This window comes from Juglans regia, chromosome 11 (genome assembly GCF_001411555.2).
Source record: "Juglans regia cultivar Chandler chromosome 11, Walnut 2.0, whole genome shotgun sequence".
In the NCBI taxonomy this organism is placed as follows: domain Eukaryota; kingdom Viridiplantae; phylum Streptophyta; class Magnoliopsida; order Fagales; family Juglandaceae; genus Juglans; species Juglans regia.
The window spans coordinates 26,225,776-26,249,940 of record NC_049911.1 but is presented as its reverse complement, the minus strand read 5'-3'; the positions used below and the strand labels follow the sequence as shown (position 1 = coordinate 26,249,940).

At 34.2% G+C, this 24,165-nt stretch overlaps 2 protein-coding genes across 2 annotated transcripts; one reads left to right on the top strand and one right to left on the bottom strand.

Annotated features, from left to right (window-relative positions):
* Window positions 1-910: 910 nt before the first annotated feature.
* Window positions 911-4,576, top strand: LOC109010510. Its single transcript, XM_018991367.2, has 7 exons — window positions 911-1,303; window positions 1,818-1,917; window positions 2,333-2,428; window positions 2,493-2,545; window positions 3,240-3,288; window positions 4,015-4,062; window positions 4,336-4,576. The coding sequence occupies exons 1-7, from the start codon at window positions 1,059-1,061 to the stop codon at window positions 4,426-4,428; spliced, it is 684 nt and encodes a 227-aa protein (XP_018846912.1). The 5' UTR covers window positions 911-1,058; the 3' UTR covers window positions 4,429-4,576.
* Window positions 4,577-5,617: 1,041 nt separating this feature from the next.
* On the bottom strand, window positions 5,618-8,981 carry LOC109010509 (probable protein phosphatase 2C 49). Its single transcript, XM_018991365.2, has 4 exons — window positions 8,787-8,981; window positions 7,437-7,634; window positions 7,110-7,345; window positions 5,618-6,642 (listed from the first exon to the last, which is right to left on the bottom strand). The coding sequence occupies exons 1-4, from the start codon at window positions 8,835-8,837 to the stop codon at window positions 6,072-6,074; spliced, it is 1,056 nt and encodes a 351-aa protein (XP_018846910.1). The 5' UTR covers window positions 8,838-8,981; the 3' UTR covers window positions 5,618-6,071.
* Window positions 8,982-24,165: the final 15,184 nt, after the last annotated feature.

Here is a 24,165-nt window from a genome sequence, read left to right as displayed (position 1 = left end):
TTATAGAAATAATTATTTCCTTCGATGTAAGTTAGAAATAAGACCCTTTATTAATTTTTAAGTCCATCAATATATTAATTGAACCGTATGGCCAAATCACATACTGTCATGTTTAATTTTATTTTTTTAAAATAACTTAATTGATTTTACCTTTTTAAAAAATAAATATAAATATATATAAAAGTGGAGGTCACCACCATGGTGACTAGGCCACCCGCGTGGTGGCCAGATACTTTTTTTCTATTATTTTTTAAAGAAAAATGAAATCGACACATGACAACGTGTAATTCTCAAGTATGCATAATGCATTCGATTGATATGATGGACGACAAAACTAACAAAGACAGATTTTAATTCGGCTAATAGTAGGAATTTTTTTTTTTAATATTACTCGGGGTCTTATTTAGAGATTTGAAGTATTTCAAAATTTTAATTTTAAATATAGTCTTAGATTTATACATTTTTTTAAAAGGGATGTATAAGATTTATACATTCTGAAATTGTAAATATTATTTTTTTTTCAAAATTTTATGAGTATTTGTAAAATAGTTGAAAATATTTTATTTGATTTTGATAAAGGAAATAGAAAATATTGAATATAAATATTTTAAAATTAAAAATTGTTTAAATATAATTTTTGTTTTAAAATTTGTAAGAATTGTATTAGTTTTTGTGTTTGAATGATGATTAGGTAATGATTATAAATTTAAATTATAAATTAGATGAAAATTTTATAAATTTAAAATTAAGAAGAGTTTTATATTTAAATAATATTTGAAAATAAAATTATAAAAATTTTAAGAATTTTGAGAAATATTACTCATGTTACTCGTGTTATAAAATTATAACACCGGCGGTACTTGAGTCGTTGACCAAAATATTCAAAATATTAGTAGTTGGGTCTTTCGCATCTATAATGCAACAGATAGAATAGCATCATACTCCACACTCCACAGCTGAGAAATCTCTGATAAAGCTGGCTTGTGTCGTGGGTTTGTTGCCTTCGATGGTCAATCAGTGTCCCTCTTTCCTGGTTTTCTGCTAAAAAACAGTGTGTCATGTCTGCAACAGCAACATCCCTTGTGATTTCAAGCTCAAACCTTTCAGGTTTGATGACAAAAACAATACCCAGGAATGGTAGTATCCTCTTCTGCTCCATAGCCATCGTACCCCCTTGGAGAAGCTACCATTCTTTGGGACCGCCGTCTATCTTCTCCAGAATCCCATATGGGTCCTCCAAGGGAAGCTCGGTCTTCACCGCCTCCAAGCCCTTTGCTCCTGTCATGGAATGGCAGAATTGCACGTAAAAACTCGATCTTTCTGAAGAATTTTTTATCTCCATATTGTTTGTTCCATAACGGATCTTGGAATGTTATTGCCCTGATGCATAAAATTTGAGGCTTTTTATGGGCTCCCTGTAATTTTGGTGTATTGATTGGATTCTTACTCGGCAGGTATAGTCCACATTTTAATTTTCTTTAACGCTGTTGCGCATCATTTCCATCTCGTTGAAGATCTGCATAATTTACCTAGATTTATAAGAGTTGAAGTAGGCATGTGGAATATATTAATTGATGCTACTCCTGTGATATCGTTTATGTAGAACAATGATTGATTTTCTAAGTCTTTCGTAGCTTCGTTCTTAATATTAATTTCAGAATCTGATAGTTTGATGCCAAGATGTTCCGCCATGTTGATCCTTTTGATTAAATATAATGCAAGTCCTTACATATATTGGCGTGCCAAAGCTGGCAATTTGAGCTAAGATATCAGCTTACTAGTTACCACCATTAACTACAAAATGTGACAATATGCAGGGTTAAGATGGAAATTGACGTGCCTGTTTCGGTTGCCTATAATTGTTACTCTGATCGTGAAGCCGTTCCCCGTTGGATGCCTTCTATTTCCTCAGTAAAGGTGCCACAAGATTGAATTTCCAAAGTACTGCCTATTCCAATTATTTTACTTGTGTAAACAAAAGCAAAGTATCCTTTCCTCTGTAAAGGTCATAGGGGATGCTTAGTTTCTTGTATAGCTAATCTAATACTACTGGACACTTGACTCAGTTTTAATGCTCAGCTTAATCAGGCTAACAGTCCATAAATTATTGTGCCAAACTTGGGAAGGTAGAAATGGTTCTGCTTTTCATAGCATTTATAACTGCCGAGCATGTTATTGCCGACTTGAGTTAGTTTCGAGTTTTCAACCCTGCCAATTTAATGCCTAAAGAGTGCATCACTGTAATGATATTATTGAGTCTTGAGTCCCATGTAGTTGATCAGTTTCAGAGTTGTGCATCTTTGAGAACTTGATGCTTAGTTTCTCCTACCAGATATTGGAGGACAAGCCTGAGCTATCTCGATGGTCGATGAAGTATAAAGCATTTGGTCACAATGTTGATTTCTCTTGGCTTACGCGAAATTTTCAGGTAAGGATGTTTATGTCTCACCTTTTCCTGTAATTTGAGTCATAATATGATACACTTTTTGCAGCCTATCCCAAATCAGAAGATCCACTGGAGATCCCTGGAAGGTGTTCCTAACAGGTAACTATAGAGACAGTGATACAGTATTGTGTATTTTATCTGTTGTTTACCTTTTCAGTTCAATATTAGTGGTGAATGTCTTCCGAGGCTTCATTAGGCGAAGCATATGATGGCAAAAGAAGAAAAAGGAAGATTCAACTCTCACACTTAAGACAGAAACTGAAAAGTAAAAAAAAGAAAAAGAGTATAAATGGAATTTTGAAGGTAGCCAGTCATCTTCCGGGTGATGTCTTAGCACATTGACATTTCCCTAGTTGCCTTGTGGTGCTTAGTGTTGCTTAGATGACAATGTTTAGTTTGATTTCTCAGTGAAATCAATTATCTGAAAATGATGGATAGTTTAACAAGTTGGCTTTCCTGTATCACGTGCCAAACTGCTTCAATTTGTTTGGGCATTGCTTTTGAAGAACATTCAAACAACAAAGTTAAAAAATCTCAACTTCTTAGCTTCATCACGAAGGCTCTTTCAGCAATTTAAGCTATTCAATGTTGACAGTTCTTGTGAACATGAACTGGTAAACTATCTTCTCTACTGCTGTACTTGCTCATCTCTAAGTCCCCTTTCATTTATAGAACTGAACATTAAATGCTTTAGTTATTTGCTATATTTTTTGTTCATAAACCTCATCTATACGTTTTGTTTTCATTTAAGTAATTAGTATAAATCCTGATAGACTGACTTTTCACATGGCAGAGGTGCTGTTCGATTTTATCCGAAAGGTCCTTCATCATGCATAGTTGAAGTAAGGGTGCTTTTTCCTACGACATTTAATTTAGTTTTTTCCATTTTAGTTTTTAGAAAATCTTGGTCTAACACCTTCTGTGATATGGGGTAATTAAAATTCGACTCCTATGTTTTTTTTTTAAGAGATAACCCTTTGTCCCATGAGTTACTGAGAAATGGGTCCTTCCATTACCCTTTTCATCCATCAATGTTAACTGAAAACATGTGGCAGTCCGCATGAAAATTTTAAACTTCAAACTTAGAAAAAAAATTAAAAAAAAAATATTGAAATTATAAAGTTAAAATTTTCATCATTAGAAAAAGAAGAGGCTACCCCTTGGTGGCTTGATGATGGCTGAGTTTTGCCACCATGGGGTGGCTAGAACTGTTTGCTATAACAATTAATAATTTTTTCAAATCATAAAAAAGTCTATTTGCTAGCTTTTTTAATTTTAATAATATTAAAAAAAACTCAAATTTTCCATGTGGCATTCTCATGAACTATCACTTGCTTTTTGTTAACGTTGATAAGACAAAAATTCTAAGAGAGTGACCCATTTCTTAGTAACTCATAGCACATGGTTTATTTCCTAACTGGCCACAGTTTGACGAACTTGTGGGGAATGGGGATAGACATGCCATCAATTTGATGCCCACTATAATGTCTCTCCTATTGTTTTCCACTTTTTATTGCATAGGTTCCTCTAGTTATGCACTTACAATTATTTGCATCTGTTCTTTCCAGATGACAGTGTCATATGAAGTTCCTCAGATCTTCGTTCCAGTGGCATCAGTAACCCTTCTAACTCTTTTGTTTTTGGTATTTTATGCATTGGTTCATGCTGGAGCAAACGTATCTGTTATTGTTTTGATTAAAGGAAAGGGATTTTAGAAAGAAAACTTAATTGGAGGCATTTGCCTCAAACTTCTCTTCCTTTATTCTCCATCTTTAAAGAGGAAAAAACAAAAGAAATCCGTGCTAGATGTTTCTTTGCTTTAAAGATGTATATGATATTATGATCATGTGATCAATCAATTTTCTTTTTTGGATGTTAAACTTGTCCAGGCACTGCAACCATTTCTTGAAGGCTTACTACGAAGTGATATGGAACGATTTGCATCATTTGTAAAAACCTACCAAGCAGACCCAACTAGATGATCATGATGGTACAATTGTACAAATGACAACTAAACGCTATGTTCGGCAGATTTCACTGATTCTTTCGATGTGGAATGCGTTTTGGCCATATCCAATTGTAATGCTTTCTTTGGAAAGAAATAAAATAACATCATGTACCATGCAATAATCTCCATCGCACTCAGCCCTCCATTATTGATGACAGCTCCTAGAATAAACTTCCAGGGGTGAAGATTTAGTGAATGATCCAATCCAGCCTGGACCCTGTTATGAGCCTTTGAGATTGATCGAGAAACAGGTCTGAAGACTTTTTTTTTCTTGTAATCGACAGGTCTATGGACTGGAAAACTTGCAGGATCGTTTTGACGTGAGTTTCCTATTTTTGGAGTGGATGGAAAAGAAAATAATGATATATCGATCAGAGGTACCTTAGCCTCCAACAAACCATGTTGTTGATCAAATTCTTTTCTGAAACTTATTCAACCCATCTGGTTTATACATACAATCACGACCCCTAAGCAAACGCGAACTGAAATAACAAGCAAGCTCGAATAACTCAAATTACAGTTTTCCAACCAAACTCTTTGAGCACTTGCATTCACCTATATATACTATTTAGGGCATATTTTGTTCCCTCTCTTTGTGGAGAGAGAACAGTTATAAGCAAGTCGGAGAAGATGGATTTTCCCCACTATAAATGTGCAATACAGTCTATACAGATATGCCTCCCTTTCTAATGTTTGAAACAGACCAGTGTGCTGGATTTATTTTATATATAAACAAATCAAGTATTAATAAGGTTAAAGATATGAAAACAGGGAACAGGACCCAACAAACACACTCATGTACCAGTTGGAACAGTCCAACGTGCTGGATCGTGTCATGAGTAGAAGAAAGTTCGCAGTTCATGAGCTGTTAAGAGCTTCGTATTCGGGAACGGCTGTGTGAGGTAGGTGGATGACAATTGTTATGGTCATACCTCCCAGTCAGGATGTCAGTCTTTAGAGCTGTAACGATAATGGATCTGTAAAATTATATATGGCAGACGACCTCTTTATAAAATATTAGTAAGCTGCTACTACTACTACGCCAAGACACCTGTTGATTTGCTTGATTTGATTATGAATATGGTTTATCGGATCTGGGATAGGTTGCAAGATCATTGGCGAGAGAGAGAGAGAGAGAGAAAGCAATTTCTTCACCGTTCATCTCATGATCAAAGAATCCACTTTTTGTTTTCAAGTCTGAGGGCGAGTTAACATGACACTTGCGAGTGTCCCTGGCGATATAGGCATGGCGAAACATCAAGGATGCTATCTTAGAAGTGTAGTTCCCACTCGCCGTAATCAAAATAAAGAAGAAACAAAGACCTTTTATTAAGAAAATTTACATTAGGTACACACGATGAATCAAAAATGGATTCATCAGAAGGGCAGGTCACTCTGGACTGTTAACAAAATAATCCATAATGACTCTGTACACAGCATGTATCCATATGGAACATCTCTACACCACCATCCACCTAAGCTGGTTATGTACATCAGCCCAGAGCTCACCACGAATAGCTGAATAATCAGAGCACCAACAAAACTGCTAGCTACTTTTTCTCCCATCCCACTGAAGCAGCCAAAAACAGTTTAGTTTATTAAAAAATGTATGTACATTCAACTGCTGGCACTGCCATCCAACAAGCTCCTCAGGCTACAAAGGGCCTCTGCAGAGAGGCTACAGCACCTCAACTTCGGTTGCCGTGGTGGTGATGGCTCCCAGTTATCCAGAGAAGAGAAGCATACAACAATCACAGTGAGATTGTCAAATGTGTTGAGACGCAAGGCTTCCATGACAAGGTCCCTTGCACACTGCTCTGGGTCATCATGCCGCCGCAGCCCACGACGAACAAGGCTGACGGCTTGCTGACTGGACATCACATCCCAAATTCCATCACACCCCATGATGAGGAACTCATCATCCTCAGTTAGAACCACCTGCTGAAATTCTGGATCCGCAATAAGTGGCGAAGAAGAACCATGAGGGAACTTCAGATCCCAGTCCCCCAAGGCTCGACTAACTGATAAAACACCATTGAGATACCCGTCATCGATGTACCCACCTAGCTCTTCAACTCGCCTCCTTTCTGATGGATAAATGGGTTTGTGGTCTTGAGACATGTCGATTGCCTTTCCTTTCCGAGAAAGAACTGCTCTGCAATCACCAGTATTGGCAACCAAGAGAAGCCTGGAAGAGAAGATTTCCGTCAGCAGGAAGTAATACTGAAAATAACCAAGCAGAATAATAAAACCAAAGCACATATAGAGCAATTGGCATTCTTCTTGAGCTAATACACATTTTTTTAGTTTGAAAAAAGGGAAAACAAGACAACTATATAGCCAACATCAGCCCATCTAGCCAATATAGCAACAAGGTATGCCAAGGAAATCAGGAATGGTGCAAATGTTAACTGTTTCAAGTAACATAAAACAAGACAGGCGAACAAACCAACACTAATATTCCTCACTCCGCGTATTTTAAATCAACAGTGATTATTCCACTAATCATACATAGAAAATACATAGAAACTAGACTTGATAAAAGCAACTGCACTTGCGCTAAAATGGAATAAAATGATCGCATAGAGCCAATATCATGCAATTGAAACAATATTTTTCCATGGAGAAACGAAATTCTAAAGCATGTATATATACCTTCCAAATATCAAAGCAGTAAGAGCCGTTGTCCCAGAGGAACTGCTCACACCAAATTCATCTGCTAAGGCTAGGTCAGCCAGAAGATATGCTTTCCGAAGTGAGTTCTCAACCTCCTCTAAGAAGACATCATCCACTTCTAATGTTTGGGGGAAGTTGGCATCTTCAAAAAAGAGTCTAAGAACATTTTTTCTTATATAAGCTGATGCTTCAGGTCCTCCATGACCATCAAATACCTGTGTCATATATAAAAAATCAGCCCAGTTATGAAGCAATACAATTATCAATACTAATGTCATAGCAGTGATAGGCTCAAGAGCTCATTACCCCATAAAAAGCACTTGGTTTAGGAAACTCAAAAACTGATCCCAAGTGTGAGGATAAATCATCTATATGTATATGCTCATCTTCCATGTATCTTCGAGGACCAATGTCAGCAAAGCTACCAGAGCGGACACTGGGCATAAATTGCAGGATGGAAGATTCAAGGACTGCATCTGGGATTTTGTCCACGGGCTTGATATCCTATAAATACAGAGAACTTGATCATCAATTTTCCCCCTCAAAGGCTAAACATTGAAACCAACTGCTAATCACATTACTAATACTGAGTATTATATTACTTAGTATTATATTACTAACACTAAGTATTAACACTAATGCTGATAGCTTTTGTGCACGTATAAAATACACACAATCTTCAATGTCAGAGCATCAATTTTATAGCTTCAATTTACTGGAAAAACCAGAGGATTCCCTAGCATTGCTAACCTTGAATGTTAAAAAACCATCAAAACATAAAAGATAACCTTGAATGTATATGCCCTGTTGTAATATACATGGGCAAGTAAAGATTACTATATTTTGAAGACTCTCGTCACTGAACTGAAAGTAAACTGAGTGATTTGAGAGGCGGTTATTGACAATAATGAACTATTAGGTTGGTGAGTATGTCAACATTCGGCACACATCCCTATATTGTGTTCTGTACGTCAGTGTTAAATGGTTTGCTAGTGTATATAGAGGTTCGCTTTCCAAATTATTATGCATATGTACATTGATTAGCCCTTGTTATTCATAATTATAAAGGAAAGATGGCTTGTAATTAAACAAAATTAAGATATCACGCAAACCCCTAGATTTAGAATCCCAAGTATATGACACAACCATATTCGCAACTTTATAGAACTTCCTTTAATCCTTGAAAAAAGATATATTTTCAGCAAAGGCCTAGATCAAAATCCTTTCACCTATCCAAAGGAAACATAAAAGCGCAATATCAATCATAAAACCAATACATATTTTCACGAGATCCTAAAAAAATTCAGCTAATTCAATCTTTAAGACCCAACACAAAATACGACCTAAAGTCCAAAAGAACCAAAACATTAACTTCATATTGAAAATAAGCGCCGTAAACCCATGATCCAGATCCCAAGTATACCAAGTATATGAACAAACAAACCAAAGAAAGACCAATCGAGCTGAGAATTAAGAACAAAACCAATCTAAAAACCTATGCAAATTCAACATCTAAGCATCAAGCGAAAGAAGTCCTAAAACAAAAGCAAAAAAAAAAAACTTCTTAACATCAGATTAAAAATTAGCAAAACCCATTAGCAAATTACCAAGTATAACACCAACGAAACAAAAATTGAAGCTGACTAGAAAGCTCACCTCCAACACAGGCACGCTCGTTTGGCACACAGATTCGGCTTCAGCAACCATTTTCCAATATCATACCAGAACAAACAAAACCCAAAAGATAAAAACAACAAGAAGAGGATTTTTTGATACTTTCTCGGTCTTTCTTAAGAATTTTCTCGCACTTTCTCTGTAGCTCTTACGTTGAAGCGATCAAAATCTTCTGTCAGGAGCGGTTGAAGTGGTACTTATAGTAAGAGTCGCGTAGTACTGGTGGAAACTGATTGACCGGTGGCTACCGGTGAAGTTGTCTAGATGGTGGACAGGTGTGAGCTAATAGGCCGTACGATACGTGGGAACTGTGAAGCGCACACGCAATGAGGGCTCGCTGGACAGGACACGCTAGAGTATTCAGGTTGACGCGTGAGCCTTCGTGGTATTCTTCTTCTGAAATAACATAAAATGCCTTCGCGTACCTTCATGAATGAGCTGGCAGTTGACTTTTATGAGAGTTGATGGAGGGTATAGATGGGATTATGCGCATGTTTTAAAGGTTTTCTAGGGAAGAAGATTCTTGAGTGCTTCCTACGGGGCGCATGTTGTTTACGTTGGGACTTGGGATCGAGTTATGTTTTTCCTCCGCGTTTATTTCATATTTTCTTTTAGTCAATGAATAATTCATGTAATTATTTTGTACTTATATATTTTAATTTTGCAAAACTATCATTTATTTAATGAAATTGGTACTTTATTAATTTAAGGTCAAGTTGATTCGAGCGGAATGTGGTCCAAACGGTACTTCATTAACTAAGTTCAGATTGACCCGAATGAAGTTGGTACTTCGTAGGAAGTTTAGATGAAAAATTTTATATACTATTCTATTATCTTATTTTTAACTCATTATATAAGATGTGATATATTTATTATTATTAAATAATTTTTTATTAATTATTATTTATCATCTAATGATTATAAATATGTCATATCTCACGTAATAGAATAAAAATATGATAAAAGTGTTATGCATAACATTACTCATCTTAAATTAACCCAAACGAAGATAAAGAGCGTGGTTCAAATGATGATGATGCTAGCTAGCTAGCTTGCTTCGAACTGATCAATGGGTACCTATATATATATTGTGGTCCAAACAATGTTTCTTTAACCAAGGTAACATTATCTTGCACGGATCGATCGAGTTGATACAGATTGTGGTCCAAACGGTGCTTCATCAACGTCTAAGATCATTAGATTGACCTGAACAAAATTTCCAAGGAATAATGTGCATGCAGGTTCGAACAGTGCTAGTACATGGTACTTCTTCTTCAATAAAGATCAATCAATACCCACAAATGATATTTCACCAACTAGAATTAGATTGTCTGGAATGAAATTTGTATAGAATGTGATGATCAAAATGAATTGTATAAAAGTACTTGTAAAGGAGTTGTCTACTTTTTGTTTTTATATACTGATATCATATTGTTCGATCTTCAATTTAAACCAACTGATAATTTTTATTTTTTAAAACAAGACATATAGTAAATGGTGTTTTTTATATAATAAACTTAATAATGAATGGATTATATATAGAGAAAATCTATTTACCACACCCCTATTTTTAGCACACGGTTGATGTGGAAGCTTTCCACATTAATTATACTAAAAAATAATTTGCATTTTAATTTAAAATTAATGTGGCTATTCCACTATAAATAATGTATTTTATGTGTAGCAAAACTCTTATATATATATATATATATATATGTAATATTAGGCTATGTTTAGTTGGTTGAGTGATCTCAACCCATTTCAAACTAATCATTACGAGAGTTATTACTTTTTTAACTTTTCATAAAAAAAAATTAAATCTATCTCAACTTATTTAATACATTTATACATATATATCAATTTGTTTATATTTAAATATATTTTAATAAAATTAATAAAATATTACTATTCATAAATCAGAGCCTTAATATTTCTCATCGCTTCTAATGTCACGAGGCAACGACTGGCTTTGCGCATATGTTGAACATGGAAAACTCGGACGCGGATATTGTTGCATTTGAGCCATAAAAAACACCAACTCAGCACCAAATAGAGATATGTTATACATCAATTACTATTCACTCCACACGTAGTATTATTTTTTTAATATTTTATGTCAGACCCATCACCTTGATTTCAATCTCTCTTTTCTCAAACTCTTTTCACTCTCCTCTCTCTCTCTCTCTCTCTCTCTCTCTCTCTCTCTCTCTCTCTCTCTCTCTCTCTCTATATATATATATATATATATATATTGGATTGGTTTGATTTTCACTAAGGCTAGCATTGTTTCAGTGGGTGACTTTGTGCACGAAGAGATGAAGCATGAGCAGGAGCACGAGGAGATGAAAATTCACAAAGAAGAAGGGAGGAGAGGAGTCTTCGGGCAAGAGAGATGATTTGGAAGCAGAATAGGTTTATTTTTTATTAATTTGTTAGTGAACCGGAATGCCACGTAGGGTGTATGGTGTAAAACATTTAAACCGGTTGATGAGAAGATTTTCTCATCCAAATATCGATGAACAATATGTTATGTAATAGAATAGTAATGTTAGGTACAAATTTTAAATAGATAAATTTCATACAAGTTATTTGTAAAAACATAGATTTCACTAATAAAGAATAGTTTTTTTTATATTTTTTTTATGTGTGATCCAATTTTTTATAAAGGTTTGTATGAAACTTGTCTATTTAAAACTTGTATAAATCATTTGTCTATGTGATATTTCGTATAGAGGTACGTATTTAAGAATTGATTTCCATTACAATATTATTCATCGATTACCTGAAATATTAGAAATGATTTGGGTTTGTGGTAGTAATTGATTTGTAATCACTACAATTAATATATGATTAAATTCACTTTTTCTCATCATTTATGTATATAATATTTTAAAAGTTTAAAATATTGATGATTTAAAGTTGCATAACTTAATTCTAAGTAATGATCACTATTAATTGTTTTAATAAGAAATAATATCTCTATTACTTTAGAAATATAATAACACCAAAAAAAAAAAAACTCAAATTTGAAGGCTAGCAAGCTTAGCAAATTCATAAATGAGTAATATTAGATACAGTAATAGGTTGTATAAATGTTACACATTCATTTTAAAAAAGAACAAGATCATGTTGGGGTCAACCCGCCTCCCACCCCCGCATGGGTGGTGCAGGGTAGCCCATCCGCCCATGCGGGAGTAGGGCAGACAGGGACAGGGCCTGCTGCCCACCCCTACAGGGCTTGCATGCAAATCAAGTACTTCGGTAAACCGGCCCATAATTATAGGTTATTTATTTGTTTATTTATGTAGAAAGTAAGGCGTAAAACATGCATTTAGCAGTGGCGTGAAGCTGCGCCTAAGATAATCAATAATTAATACTCCTATTTTGGCACTTCGTCACGGTATGCCTACATAGTACATACCTACCTTACCTCTTCCTGAGAGACAGATTACTGCATGATATATATATACATATCTCTCTATATATAAAGAGCCTATCAAACGACAATTCTTGTTTTAATAGTTTTCATTGTTTTCCCGTTAAAAGTTATTATTCTTCGTTAAAAGTTCTTCACATCCATTAAGTAGCTCTATTCCCAATTTGATACCCATTTATTAGGTCTTTTACGCCATCCGTATTTCAAATTTGATGATGCCCATTTATTGAATCTTTAGGGCCATTTATTGATTGTTAAATTATGAGAAATGAGAATATTAAACCGTTGATTTTCACCCAATCATTGAAATTCTCTCTATTTATCAGTTCCTGACGATACAACTGCATGCATATCATTCTGAGATTCATTATATTTTGCATCTGCAGTTACAAATCCCCAATTAAAAATTACATATCAAAAAAATATAGAAATACATAAAATTTAAATAATAACAAATACTCTTCAACTAAAATAATCTTCTCATAAAATACTCTTCCCAGCCGAGCCGAAGAAATTCCCCATGTTTCTCCTTGAGTTTGTATTCATCTTTGTACTCTTGGAAGCTACTAGAGATTTACATATTCAAATTTTGCTGGATTTGAGGTAATATTCCATATCTTTATCAATCTTATGTTTAACTATTTGAATGAAAAAAATCATATTCTGACCTCAAGATCTACAACTGCATATTCACAGTTTATCTTTCTTCTATGCTCTGTTTCTCTCAAATCAGGTGTTTGGAAACAGTGCAGTGGTGATAAAGTTTGAAGGAAATATTGAAAAGGTCAGTCTAACCACCTTTTGTGTGTTTATAGTATATCTATAGTCTAACTATGTTTTACGTTTATAGTTTGAGTCTAATGTTTATAGTATATCTATAGTCTAGCTATATTTTGTGTTTATAGTTCATATAAAGGATACCAACAACAAGATATGAACCCAGAAAACGACATAGAATTAAAAAGAAAATCACAGCAAACACAACCCAAATATGTTCTCTGTAAGAAAACGACATAACTTGTGTTTTTTGTTGTTTACAAGTATATAACTGTAGGATCTGTATAGACAAATAGACATAAATTTACAGAAAATTCTAGTAGCACAAGATTCAAAATTCTAGAGTTATTTAATTGTAACAAACAATTCTAGAGTTATTTACATATAATATGCCGCTTCTAATTTAAAATTTTGAATGATCATAAAGTGCTAACTAACCATAGGATTAAACACCATCATAATAGAATAGGAAGATCATTCCATAAAAGTAACCACAACCCATATTTGAAACATGAGTTTGCTAAAACCAGAGAAGATAAAAAACATGCATTAGCTGGAAAATAAAAAACATATCTGAAGGATGAGCCTTCGGATTTGTTAAATTTAAAAATTCCTTTTAAATCTTCATTGTTTCTATTAACAAAGAAGATCTCTATACATAGAAGCGAGCAAAAGAAATTTGCGAAAGCACAACCACAGCTCCACTCCAGAACCCATAACAAAAAAAAAAACATATTATCTCTCATCCATGAAAACCTAGGTATGTGGAGCTCAGAAACATATAAAAAACCAATTTTTTTTAATTTATTTCATGAACATACACTAGGAAATTTTCTGAGCAATAAAACAAGAAGCGCTCAGTGGATATTATTTCTAAACAAAATAATATCCCGTTGCCCATCTATTGTACAAACTGAAACTAATGGGTTTTGCTTTTCTACAAGCATGAGGAGTAGGCTGCCATAAAAAAAATAAATAAATAAATTCCACCTTTCCCGTGAAGGGGATGGCCTCACGGTGGCTGAGCTGGGCTGAGCAGCAGCTATTTGGAGGAGGGAGAATCATACATTCAGATTTAAAGAAGCAAAAACCAAAAAAAAAAAAAGATCAGAAGAAGAAAATAAAAAATAAAAAAACTCCACCTTTCCCGTGAAGGGGATGGCCTCATGGTGGCTGAGCGGGGCTGAGCATCAGCTATTTGGAGGAGGGAGAATCATACATTCAGACATAAACTATTTGGAGGAGGGAGAATCATACATTCAGATTTAAAGAAACAAAAAATGGAAAGGAAAAAAAAAAAAAAAAAACCAAATCAGAAGTATAAAATTTTTTCCCGTGAAGGGGATGACCTCACGATGGCTGAGCAGCAGCTATTTGGAGGAGGGATGAGAAATCTAGAGAGAGAGGCTCTGTTGAGCGGCAAAACGATGGACTTTCCGTAAGATAGAAAGGGAGAGAGAGAGAGAGAGGGGTTAGCTTTACATATGTTACGGCTAGAGTATCGGACGGATAGAATTCACTATCCGTGTGTTGTGTTTTCTCTGTGTGAACGCGAACGGTGGATGCGATCGTAAGATGTGTTTTCTCGATTGGAGTGGACGACCAGGATGTAATTGTAGAGTGTCACGCGGATCGTGTTGGAACCTAAATGCAACTCAACTCATTTCAATTTATCATTACAATTTTTTTAAATTTCAATACAAAATATAATAAACAATTCAATATTTTTAAATTTTAAAATATTAATAATATTAAAAAATAATATTTTAACAATATTAAAAAATTATTTTCTTACCGAAAATTTCCATCGGATTGTATTTTTTTTTTTAATTTTTCTTTTACTTAATGATTAAGTAAGTGTTTACTTAATGATTAATTTTTTTAAAAAAAAAATAAATAAAATACCATTCCTACATGAATTTCTTACCAAAAATTTCCACCGAATTGCATTTTTTTTAAAAAAAAAATTTACTTAATGATTAAGTAAGTGTTTTTAAATGAATTTGTGATTTTTTTTATATTTTTTAAAAATATATTTAAAATGTTTAAAAAAATGATTGAAAAAAATGAAAAGGAAAAGGAAAAAAAATACATTTGCCCTTTCAGTGAGGATTCTCGATAAGAACCCTCAGAAAAAGAAACACACTTTAGTTTCCAAGCACTATCATGTATTAAAAAAATAAAGTTTTGTAAGTCACTTTTACTCAACAAAAGTTTGTGTCCCTGGAAAAGCATTTGAATAAAGATAGCAACTAGAAACGAATAAAGTAAAAGAACAATGACTGCATGTAAAAAAAAAAAAAAACTTGAAAACAAACATTCAAAAAAAAACCATACATTTTTCCCATAAAACAAACAATGAAAAAAAAGTAGAGAATAAACATCCAGGAAAAATGGATGAGAATGGAAGAACCAAACTGATTTCTGAATGAGGATAATATGATTTCATAAAAGTCTTTATCCAAAAAAGCTCATGCAGTACCTGCGAATACTTAAATAAAAATTAGTTAATTATTAGCATAACTCTAAAATTCAGAAATGTCAGCTAATAAAATATTACAATAAGTATTGTTAATGTAATTACTAAAAAATATGCTAAAAAATATAATAAGCTAGTCTCTGCTTATAATTTTTATTCACTACTTGATTTGAAGAACAAAGAAATTTTGGTAAATATTTTATTTAAGAATTTTCATATGTGATATTGATCTATTCTTTTATAATTTTTCTTTTATTGGTATTTTTTTATTTGATATGTACATTAAAAAAAAAAAACCATACATTTTTCCTAGAAAACAAACATGGGAAAAAAAATAGAAAACAAACATTCAAGAAAAAAGGATGAGAATGAAATAACCAAACTGATTTCAAAATGACGAGAATATGATTTCATAAAAGTCTTTATCCAATAAAAAAGCCCATGCATTTCATGGAAATACTTAAATAAAAATTAGTTAATTATTAGCATAACTCTAAAGTTAAAAAATGTCAGCTACTCAAATATTACAATAAGTATTGTTATTGTAATTGCTAAAAAATATGCTAAAAAATTTAATATGCTGGTCCGTACTTATAATTTTGGTTTACTACTTGATTTGAAGAACAAATAAATTTTGGTAAATATTTTATTTAAGATTTCTGATATATGATATGGATCTATTCTTTTATAATTTTTCTTTCCTTGGTATTTTTTTTATTTGATATGTTATTTTGTTATGTTCGTTTCCTTTTTTATTTAAATTATAGATAATTTGATTCTTACTAATAAATCTAAATCTTTACATAATCATAATCTTCATTTTCTCTGAGACCAAACACAAGAAACGTTCATAGAGAGGAGATTTTAGAGACACGATTGAAAAATCGTGAGGACACAGAGAGAGAGACGTGGTTTTTGACAAAAAACAGATTACAAAATAGGTAGGTGAGAGAGAGTGATTTTGAGGAGGGTCGAGAGTGAAAGAGAGTAGGTCTGAGTGTGTGAGGCTTAGAGAAGCAGATGAAGGTCAAGGGTTAGAGAGAATTGACGAAAAACAGAAAGAGATGAGAGAGAGTACGTCTGAAGGGGAGAATAACAGAATATTATGAGAGAGTGAGAGACAAATCAAGAGACAAAGGTCGAGACAAAGAGACAGAAAAATGAAGGAGCATCGAAGAGAAGAGAGGGATTTGTGTGGCAAAAAACTGATTGGGGAAAATATCCCCGCCACAACATCAAGTTGTAAAGACTAAATTGACCTCTTGAAACTGAGAAATAGAAGGAAGAAAGACTTTTAACCTACAAATTTTTTTAGTTTTAAAAATTTTAGGATAAATTTTATATATATGAATATTTCAATCAATTAAAATAAATAAAAAATCATAACATCCAAAATAAGAAATTAATAGAAAAATATTTTAAATAATTATTAGAGAAATAGTTGGTAGTTGCTTGGAATAGAGAATTAAGTTTGACAAATATTTTCTAAAACATTTTTTATATGTGATATTGGAATATGCTTTTTTTAGATTTAAGTTTCATAGTATTCTATCATTTGATTATTTATTTAATTTTTTATGTGTGATATTGAAATATGTTTTTGTTAGATTCCAGTTTCATAGTATTTTATCATTTGATTATTTATTTAATTGAGCATTGGAAATAATTATTATTTCTTTCTTTCATCTTGCTTGTGTAGAACAGTATCCAACAGTTAAAACAATCATTTTCTTCATTAACATAATGAGAAATGGTAAGATTTTATAAATAATTTATTTAAAAAAATTCAACAACGAAAATATAAATTTGTGTAAAATTTAAGTCTGTAAACAATTTCTTGAAGATCATGGAAAACAACCTGTAAAAAGAATCTTGTATAAATTTTTACCAGAAGAGAAAAATGAGGAGATTCGTAGAAAGCAAAGAGAAAATATGCTAAACAAAGAGCATACAGAAGCAACTCGATTCATATTAATGATTTGACATCATTTGGTGATGATGATTCTAATAGATCTGTAGGTGATCAAACGACTACATCGATTGCTCGACATTCAAACAATGATGTCCAATATATAGACAACATTCAAGACTTTAGTTTTGTTCAAAGAGTATCAAAGAGACAACGAAATTCTAATATTCATATTGATATCACTGAAGATGATTTGTCTCGTGAATCATGTGTTCTTCATGGTGTTGATGTCTGTGTCATTAATTCAGAGACAAATTCATCCATAAACAATGTCTCTGAATCTTCTAATCAACTTTTTATCCAACAGGTGCTCCTATAATAATTTCTCAAAATTTCTTATTCAGCCATCATTCTGTTATTTTTCTCTGAAATTTCAAAAAATATTATACAAATATGATACATATGTTTTTTGAGAGGAGTCAAGCTACGGTCAATCGCATCACGATTCTCCTGGATTTAGACAATTGTTGAAGGTAGTTTCATCTGAAGCATATTCTCTGCCATTAGTACCTAGTTGCATACATTGTAAAGCAAAGCGATTCTGCCATGAAACAACTGGCTTTCGCTGTGCTGATGGGAAAATTTATTTAGTCACAAATGATGTTTCTAATCAGCTTTATGCATTGTTCACCTCCAACACATATGAATCTACACATTTTAGGACATACATTCAAATTTATAACAACAAGTTCGCTTTTACATCATTCGAAGTGAAATTTGATGAAGATCTATGCAGGAGAAATAGGAAAATTTATACTTTCAGAACTCAGGAACAGATCTATCACTATATCAACAATTTGCTTCATTCAAATGGTCGTCCTTCTTATCTCCAGTTAAATTTCTATGATACATAACATGAATTAGAAAATCGCATTTCTGATTCAAATAGAATGGATCCATCAATTGTAGCTCAACTCATCGATATTCTTCGCATCAATTCATATTCCATTTTTTTCCGTTCTCTTGGTGATTTTCCAGATTTGAAAAATCAAAAAATCCGAATAAGATCAGATGCTGGCCTAGATCAACGTGTATTCAATGCCCCTACATCTTCACAAGTTACAGCAATATGGGTAGAAAATGATGATGGAGGTCAACTAAGAGGACACGACATTTTTGTCTTTAATCATTCTGGTGGAAGTCATATAGTTCAGTACTATTTTGGATGTTATGATCCGTTGCAATATCCATTATTTTTTCCTTTTGATAAAATTAGTTGGCATCAAGGAATTGAAAAGGTCAGTAGAGGAAGAAGATCTATACATAACGAAACAAGCCGATCAATAAATCCTCAACAATCAGAGACTGCAGAGGAATTACTTGCAAAAGAACAGCGAGATTAGATTGTGATATTAATATTCAAAAATTTCATTTAGCATGTATGACCAATTTAATAACATTTCATTCACATTCTACTTTCGTAGCTAAACAGAGAAATGAAGAATCCAATTGTTTCATGCCATGAATATTATTGCTACAACTTGCAAATGAGAGAAAATTTCAGATCAATTTTACTACTTTCTGGTCGACTAATGCAACAATTTGTAGTGGATATGTATCTTAAAATTGAGACGTCAAGATTAGATTATTTTAGAAATAACCAACAACATATTCGATCAAAAGTATATCAAGGTATTGTTGATATCATTACGCTTGGGGAAACAAACGCTTCTATTGTTGGGAAACAGATTATACTACATTCGTCATTTATTGAAGGTCCAAGAGACATGAGGACAATATATATGGAAGCAATGGCTTTGGTTTAGCGATATGGCAAACTAGACATTTTCTTAACAATGACGTACAATCCAAACTGGTAAGAAATTACAAACGAATTAAGTCTGCATGAGGAGAGTAAGAATCGACCTGATTTGGTTGCTCGGGTCTTTCATTCAAAATTAGAAGAATTAAAGTATCAATTATTCAAAAAGCAGATTTTTGGTAAAGTCTCAGCATATGTCTACGTTATCGAGCACAAAAAAAGAGATATTCCACATGCGCATTTTTTAATTATCTTATAGAAGGATTGAAAAGTCTATGCGCTTGAATCTTTTGATGAGATCATATCAGCAGAGATACCTGATAAAAATACAAATATGCACTTGCATAACATTGTTGTTAAGCATATGATGCATGGACCATGTGGAGCCTTGAACCCATCAAATGTTTGCATGAAAAGAAATGGTTGTTGTAAAAGTAATTATCCAAAGAATTATGCATCTGCTACGATTGTTGGAAATGATTCATTCCCAATATATAAACGTAAGAACAATGAACTAACTGTCAAAATCAGAGGCAACAATTTAGACAATCGTTGGGTTGTGCCATATAATTCATATCTGCTTGCAACATTTGACTATCACATTAATGTCGAGATTTGTTCTATAATACAAACAGTCAAATATCTTTATAAGTACATTTATAAAGGGCATGATTGTGTTGCTTTCAACCTGGTTTCTGAACAAAACAATCAACAAGTTGATGAAATCCAACAATTCCAATCGGCTCGATGGATTGCTCCCCTCGAAGCTATGTGGAGAATATATGGATTTGTTATTAATGAAATGTATCCAACAGTGTATAGTTTATATTTACATCTGGAGGATCAACACCCAGTGACTTTCCGAGCAAATGAAGATCTAATTAACGTTGTCAGTTTAGATCGTTCCAGAAAATCGATGTCAATAGAATTCTTTGCATTAAATCGAGTAGATGATAATGCAAAGAGGTTAATGTATAAAGAATTTCCAGAATATTATGTTTGGAGCCAACAATACGAAGAGTGGACTCATCGGAAAAAGAAAACCGTTATAGCCGTATTGTTACAGCAAATCCATTTGAAGGCGAGAGGTATTATCTGCGGATATTACTAAACCATGTAAGAGGACTTTTGTCCTTTGAAGATCTTAGAACAGTTGATGGTGTTGTGTCTCCAACATTTCGTGAAGCAGCAACAATGCATGGTTTGCTATAGAGAGACAGTAGCTTAGAAGATTGTTTACAAGAAGCATCTTTATATCAAATGCCGTCCAGTTTTAGACGATTATTTGCAACAATATTGATTTATTGTAATCCAACCAATCTAAGAGAATTATGGAAACGTTTTGAGCAATACATGTCAGTTGATTTCAAATCAACAGAAAATTCTATATCAAATGTAAGAACCCAAGTATTGAAGTCAATCTCTTTCACAATTGAATCGATGGGTAAAGACATTAATTCCTACAATCTATGTAACACCCCGTATTTTAGTGTATTTTTATTGAAAGATTATTTTTATGTTATTCAAAAAATTATTCTCTTGTTTTAAAATTACTGGATTTTAATTGGGTTATTTTTAGGATTTTTTAATTTGGTGAAAATTATTTTTATGTGCTTTCTTAATATTTATTTATTGTTGTGCATTTAAACTGCTTTTAATATTTAAATTAATTACTGTGAGATTTAATTATTTCAATTTGACTTTACCATTACGTTTAAATTATTTTATTTAATTTGTGGTTTTAAAATCATTTCCGTTGGATCATTTTCGTGACCCAAGTTATGAGGACTGGACCTCATTTCTTTCCCTCTATTTTTCTCTTTCCTCTCTTTCTTCTTTTCTTTTTCTCTTTTTCTTTCTTTTTTCTTTCTTTCCCGCTGCTTTTCCCCCCCGTGTGCGAGCCCTCTCTTTCTCTCTCTACCCGTGCGTCCGTCCACCTCCTAGCCCAGCCGCCGTCGCGCTGCCGTGCGCGACACCGCCCGGCCGACTAGCACCCCTTCCCTCCGGCGACCTCACCCCCCAAATCCCAGCCCCCATCTCGCCGCCGGTAGCCCACACGCACCCTCCAAAGCCGCGGCGCCACTTTCGCTCCAGCGCCGCCGTTGCTCCACCTCCGGCCACCATCTTCCTACCACTTCATCCCCGACCTCTTGGCAACCCTTTGGACCCAACCCCAGCTCCGATCCGTCACCGGTGAAGCCACACTAAGTACATTTCCGATTTCGACTTTTTGGCCTTAAAACCGCCCCTTGCGCCGTCATCCACGGCAAACCACCACCACCATTGGTTTCACCGACCTCTCTAGGCCCTACCCTACCATTTTGGGGTCTTCGTTTGTCTCCGTTGAAAAGTGGGTATTTGTGACCCACGGCCACAGTGTATTTTACACTGTGGTGTTGCTCAGACGTCGCCTTTTTCAGCTTCGTGATCCTTCGGAAATTGCTTTATTGCACTGTAAGTATTTCTCCATAGTATTCTCATGAATTTTATGTATTTTTGCACTAACGCATTTCACTGTATTTTTGGCATGCCGGACTGAGTTCGAGGAGTACGGGGGTCGGATGGATTTGTGATTGGAGTTGTTGGTTTGATTGGATTGGATTGGATTGGTTATTGGTTATTGATGGATTTTGGATTGGTTGTTACATGTGCATATCATTATTTCATGCATGATCATGTTTGTAAAGAAAACTGGGTTTTCGTGTATTGCATTCATGTTCATGTGTTTATGAAAACTGGGTTTTCATGTGAGAATGGAATTTGGGTGCGTGCGTATCACGACCCCAAGCCGAGATGGGGCATTATCTCGGTGGAGCTCCTCTGGTTACTCGGGAGCGGAATAAACTGAGTAACGTCCCCTGGATTGTCGCTGGGCGACAATGGGATCGGACGAGAGATTCGTGCCGACTCCGTGGTCCTTCTGCTGGCGGGGACTAGAGGATGTCTGGCCATGTACGCGCTGGGCGCGGAACTGGGCATCGCTACGAAGCGCTGGGCGCGGAGGGCATCGTACGAAGCCAGGGTGCGGATGGTCCCTAGGGGAGGCCATGGTGCATAGGGTATTGACGGATTAAATGGACTATTTTCTGGGAAAATAGTGTGAGTTGGATTTTGTGTAAATCATTTTCTGGGAAAATGTTTTACGGATTATTTTTGGGCCAAATGGGATTTTGGCGTGTGTTGGAAAATTATCATTTTCGGGGAAAATGATGTTTTGAGGAAAATGCATATTTCATCATATGCATGCATGTTAGTTGCATTAAATGCATTTTATTCCTGAGATTATTTTTGGGTTATACTTACCTGCGGTACCATTTTGTGGTAACGCAGATTTTGATGCAGATGAGGAGGAGGAGGGCGAGCCTGAGGAGACGGCTCCGCCCGAGGAGTGATCTGGGATCACTGGTTATTGTTATCTTATTTTACCCTTTGTATTTTTGGGACATGTGTTAACTTTATTTTGGATGACTGTATAACTGCTTTTAAAACTTCACTGATGTTTACTTGTATTTAAATTCTGGTACATAGTTGACTAATCCGCTGCGTTGTTGTTGTACACCGTTGCATGTACACACACTTGACACTTTCGTTGGGATGTGTGACCGTGTTGTCATCATCCCGGCGTCTCGATTCCCGTGTTTTCCTTACATGGGGGTCGGGGGCGCCACAGGTGGTATCAGAGCAGTTCGGCTCTGGGTAAAACCACATGTCCCATAAGTGCAGTACCAGAAAGTTTTAAAAGTTGTGATTTGAAAATTATTTAATTTAAAGTTTGTGGTTTTTATTGGTTTTATTTAGTTATTGTATATTACTTGTTTGTTTATTTATTTTATTGATTTATTTTATGGTATGTTATTTTATTGTTTTAATCATTTTATTGTGAGCTACTTCATTGATTTTATGCATTTTGTCGTATGCTATTTTATGTATGAAATTTTATTTGTTATGATTTGATTTTGTTTTGTTTTGTTTTGTTCGGAATTGAAAGGCGGGTTAAGGATTACGCTATGACAGGAAGATAGTATGACTGAGAAGGCCATTGTTAGGCTTGAATATTTGATGTAGTAGGCTTGAACTCTTGGTGATTGGTTTGTTTTAATATCGAGGCTCGAACATCATGGTCAGGGTGAACTTTTTGGAGTAGGAATTCGAATTGCTGTTAAGGAGGGGAATAATTTTAAATTGCTTAGGATAATTAAGGTCTTAGGTTCCGTAGAATTTATGTAATGAGTTTTTGGGGTAGGAGGTTGTAAGTTCAACAAATTTCAAGGTTAGATTTATGATAAGTTCATCTGAGGTTTGAGGCTTCATAGTTTTTAGGAAATAAGTTATGAGATTTAAGGTAGTAGGTTCAACAAGCAATTAAAGGATTACTTAGATTAGAAGTTTTCGATCTTGCCGACCTTGATAAGCAATTTGATAACATTTGGGGTTTTAGAATTTACAAGTTTTATAGGGTGAATGTTTTAGAGTTGAGGTCATCGATTTTAAGGATTTCGGAAAATGATTTTATTTTGTTTAAGGTTTTAGAATTACAAAGTTGAAGGACTGAATTAAAATAGGATTGATGAGAGTTGAGTTACTGATATGAGAATTTTTTTTAGGATAATTTCTTTGGAGACTGAAGGTGATTATCTAGTTCGTGTATTTTCTGAGGATTGAGGATGTTGATCTAATTCGAAAGATTATTGCTTTTAGCTCGATGTTTCAGTGATAGGTTGAGGATTTAATCCGTATCAATTTTAAGGATGATAGATGGTGCAGATTTAGGAAATGATTCTTGTTGATTTCGAGGATATAGGTCTAGTGATGGAAAATGGTAATGATGATCATCTGCACGTTTGGAGGATTATTGGTTTTGGCTAAGGGTGCGTGACATTGATGTATAGTAGTGGTGAGTGGTTATGGATTTCGGAGAGTATAAGTCCTAGTCTCATT

Excerpts from the sequence above, each read along its gene's own strand:
- LOC109010509 (XM_018991365.2), bottom strand. The coding sequence starts at position 8,837 with ATGGTTGCTGAAGCCGAATCTGTGTGCCAAACGAGCGTGCCTGTGTTG. Across the intron at positions 7,635-8,786 it reads CGAGCGTGCCTGTGTTGGAG|GATATCAAGCCCGTGGACAA; the intron begins GTGAGCTTTCTA and ends CTGTATTTATAG. Across the intron at positions 6,643-7,109 it reads ACTGCTTTGATATTTGGAAG|GCTTCTCTTGGTTGCCAATA; the intron begins GTATATATACAT and ends CTTCTCTTCCAG.
- LOC109010510 (XM_018991367.2), top strand. The coding sequence starts at position 1,059 with ATGTCTGCAACAGCAACATCCCTTGTGATTTCAAGCTCAAACCTTTCA. Across the intron at positions 2,429-2,492 it reads GGCTTACGCGAAATTTTCAG|CCTATCCCAAATCAGAAGAT; the intron begins GTAAGGATGTTT and ends CACTTTTTGCAG. Across the intron at positions 4,063-4,335 it reads TCTTCGTTCCAGTGGCATCA|GCACTGCAACCATTTCTTGA; the intron begins GTAACCCTTCTA and ends AAACTTGTCCAG.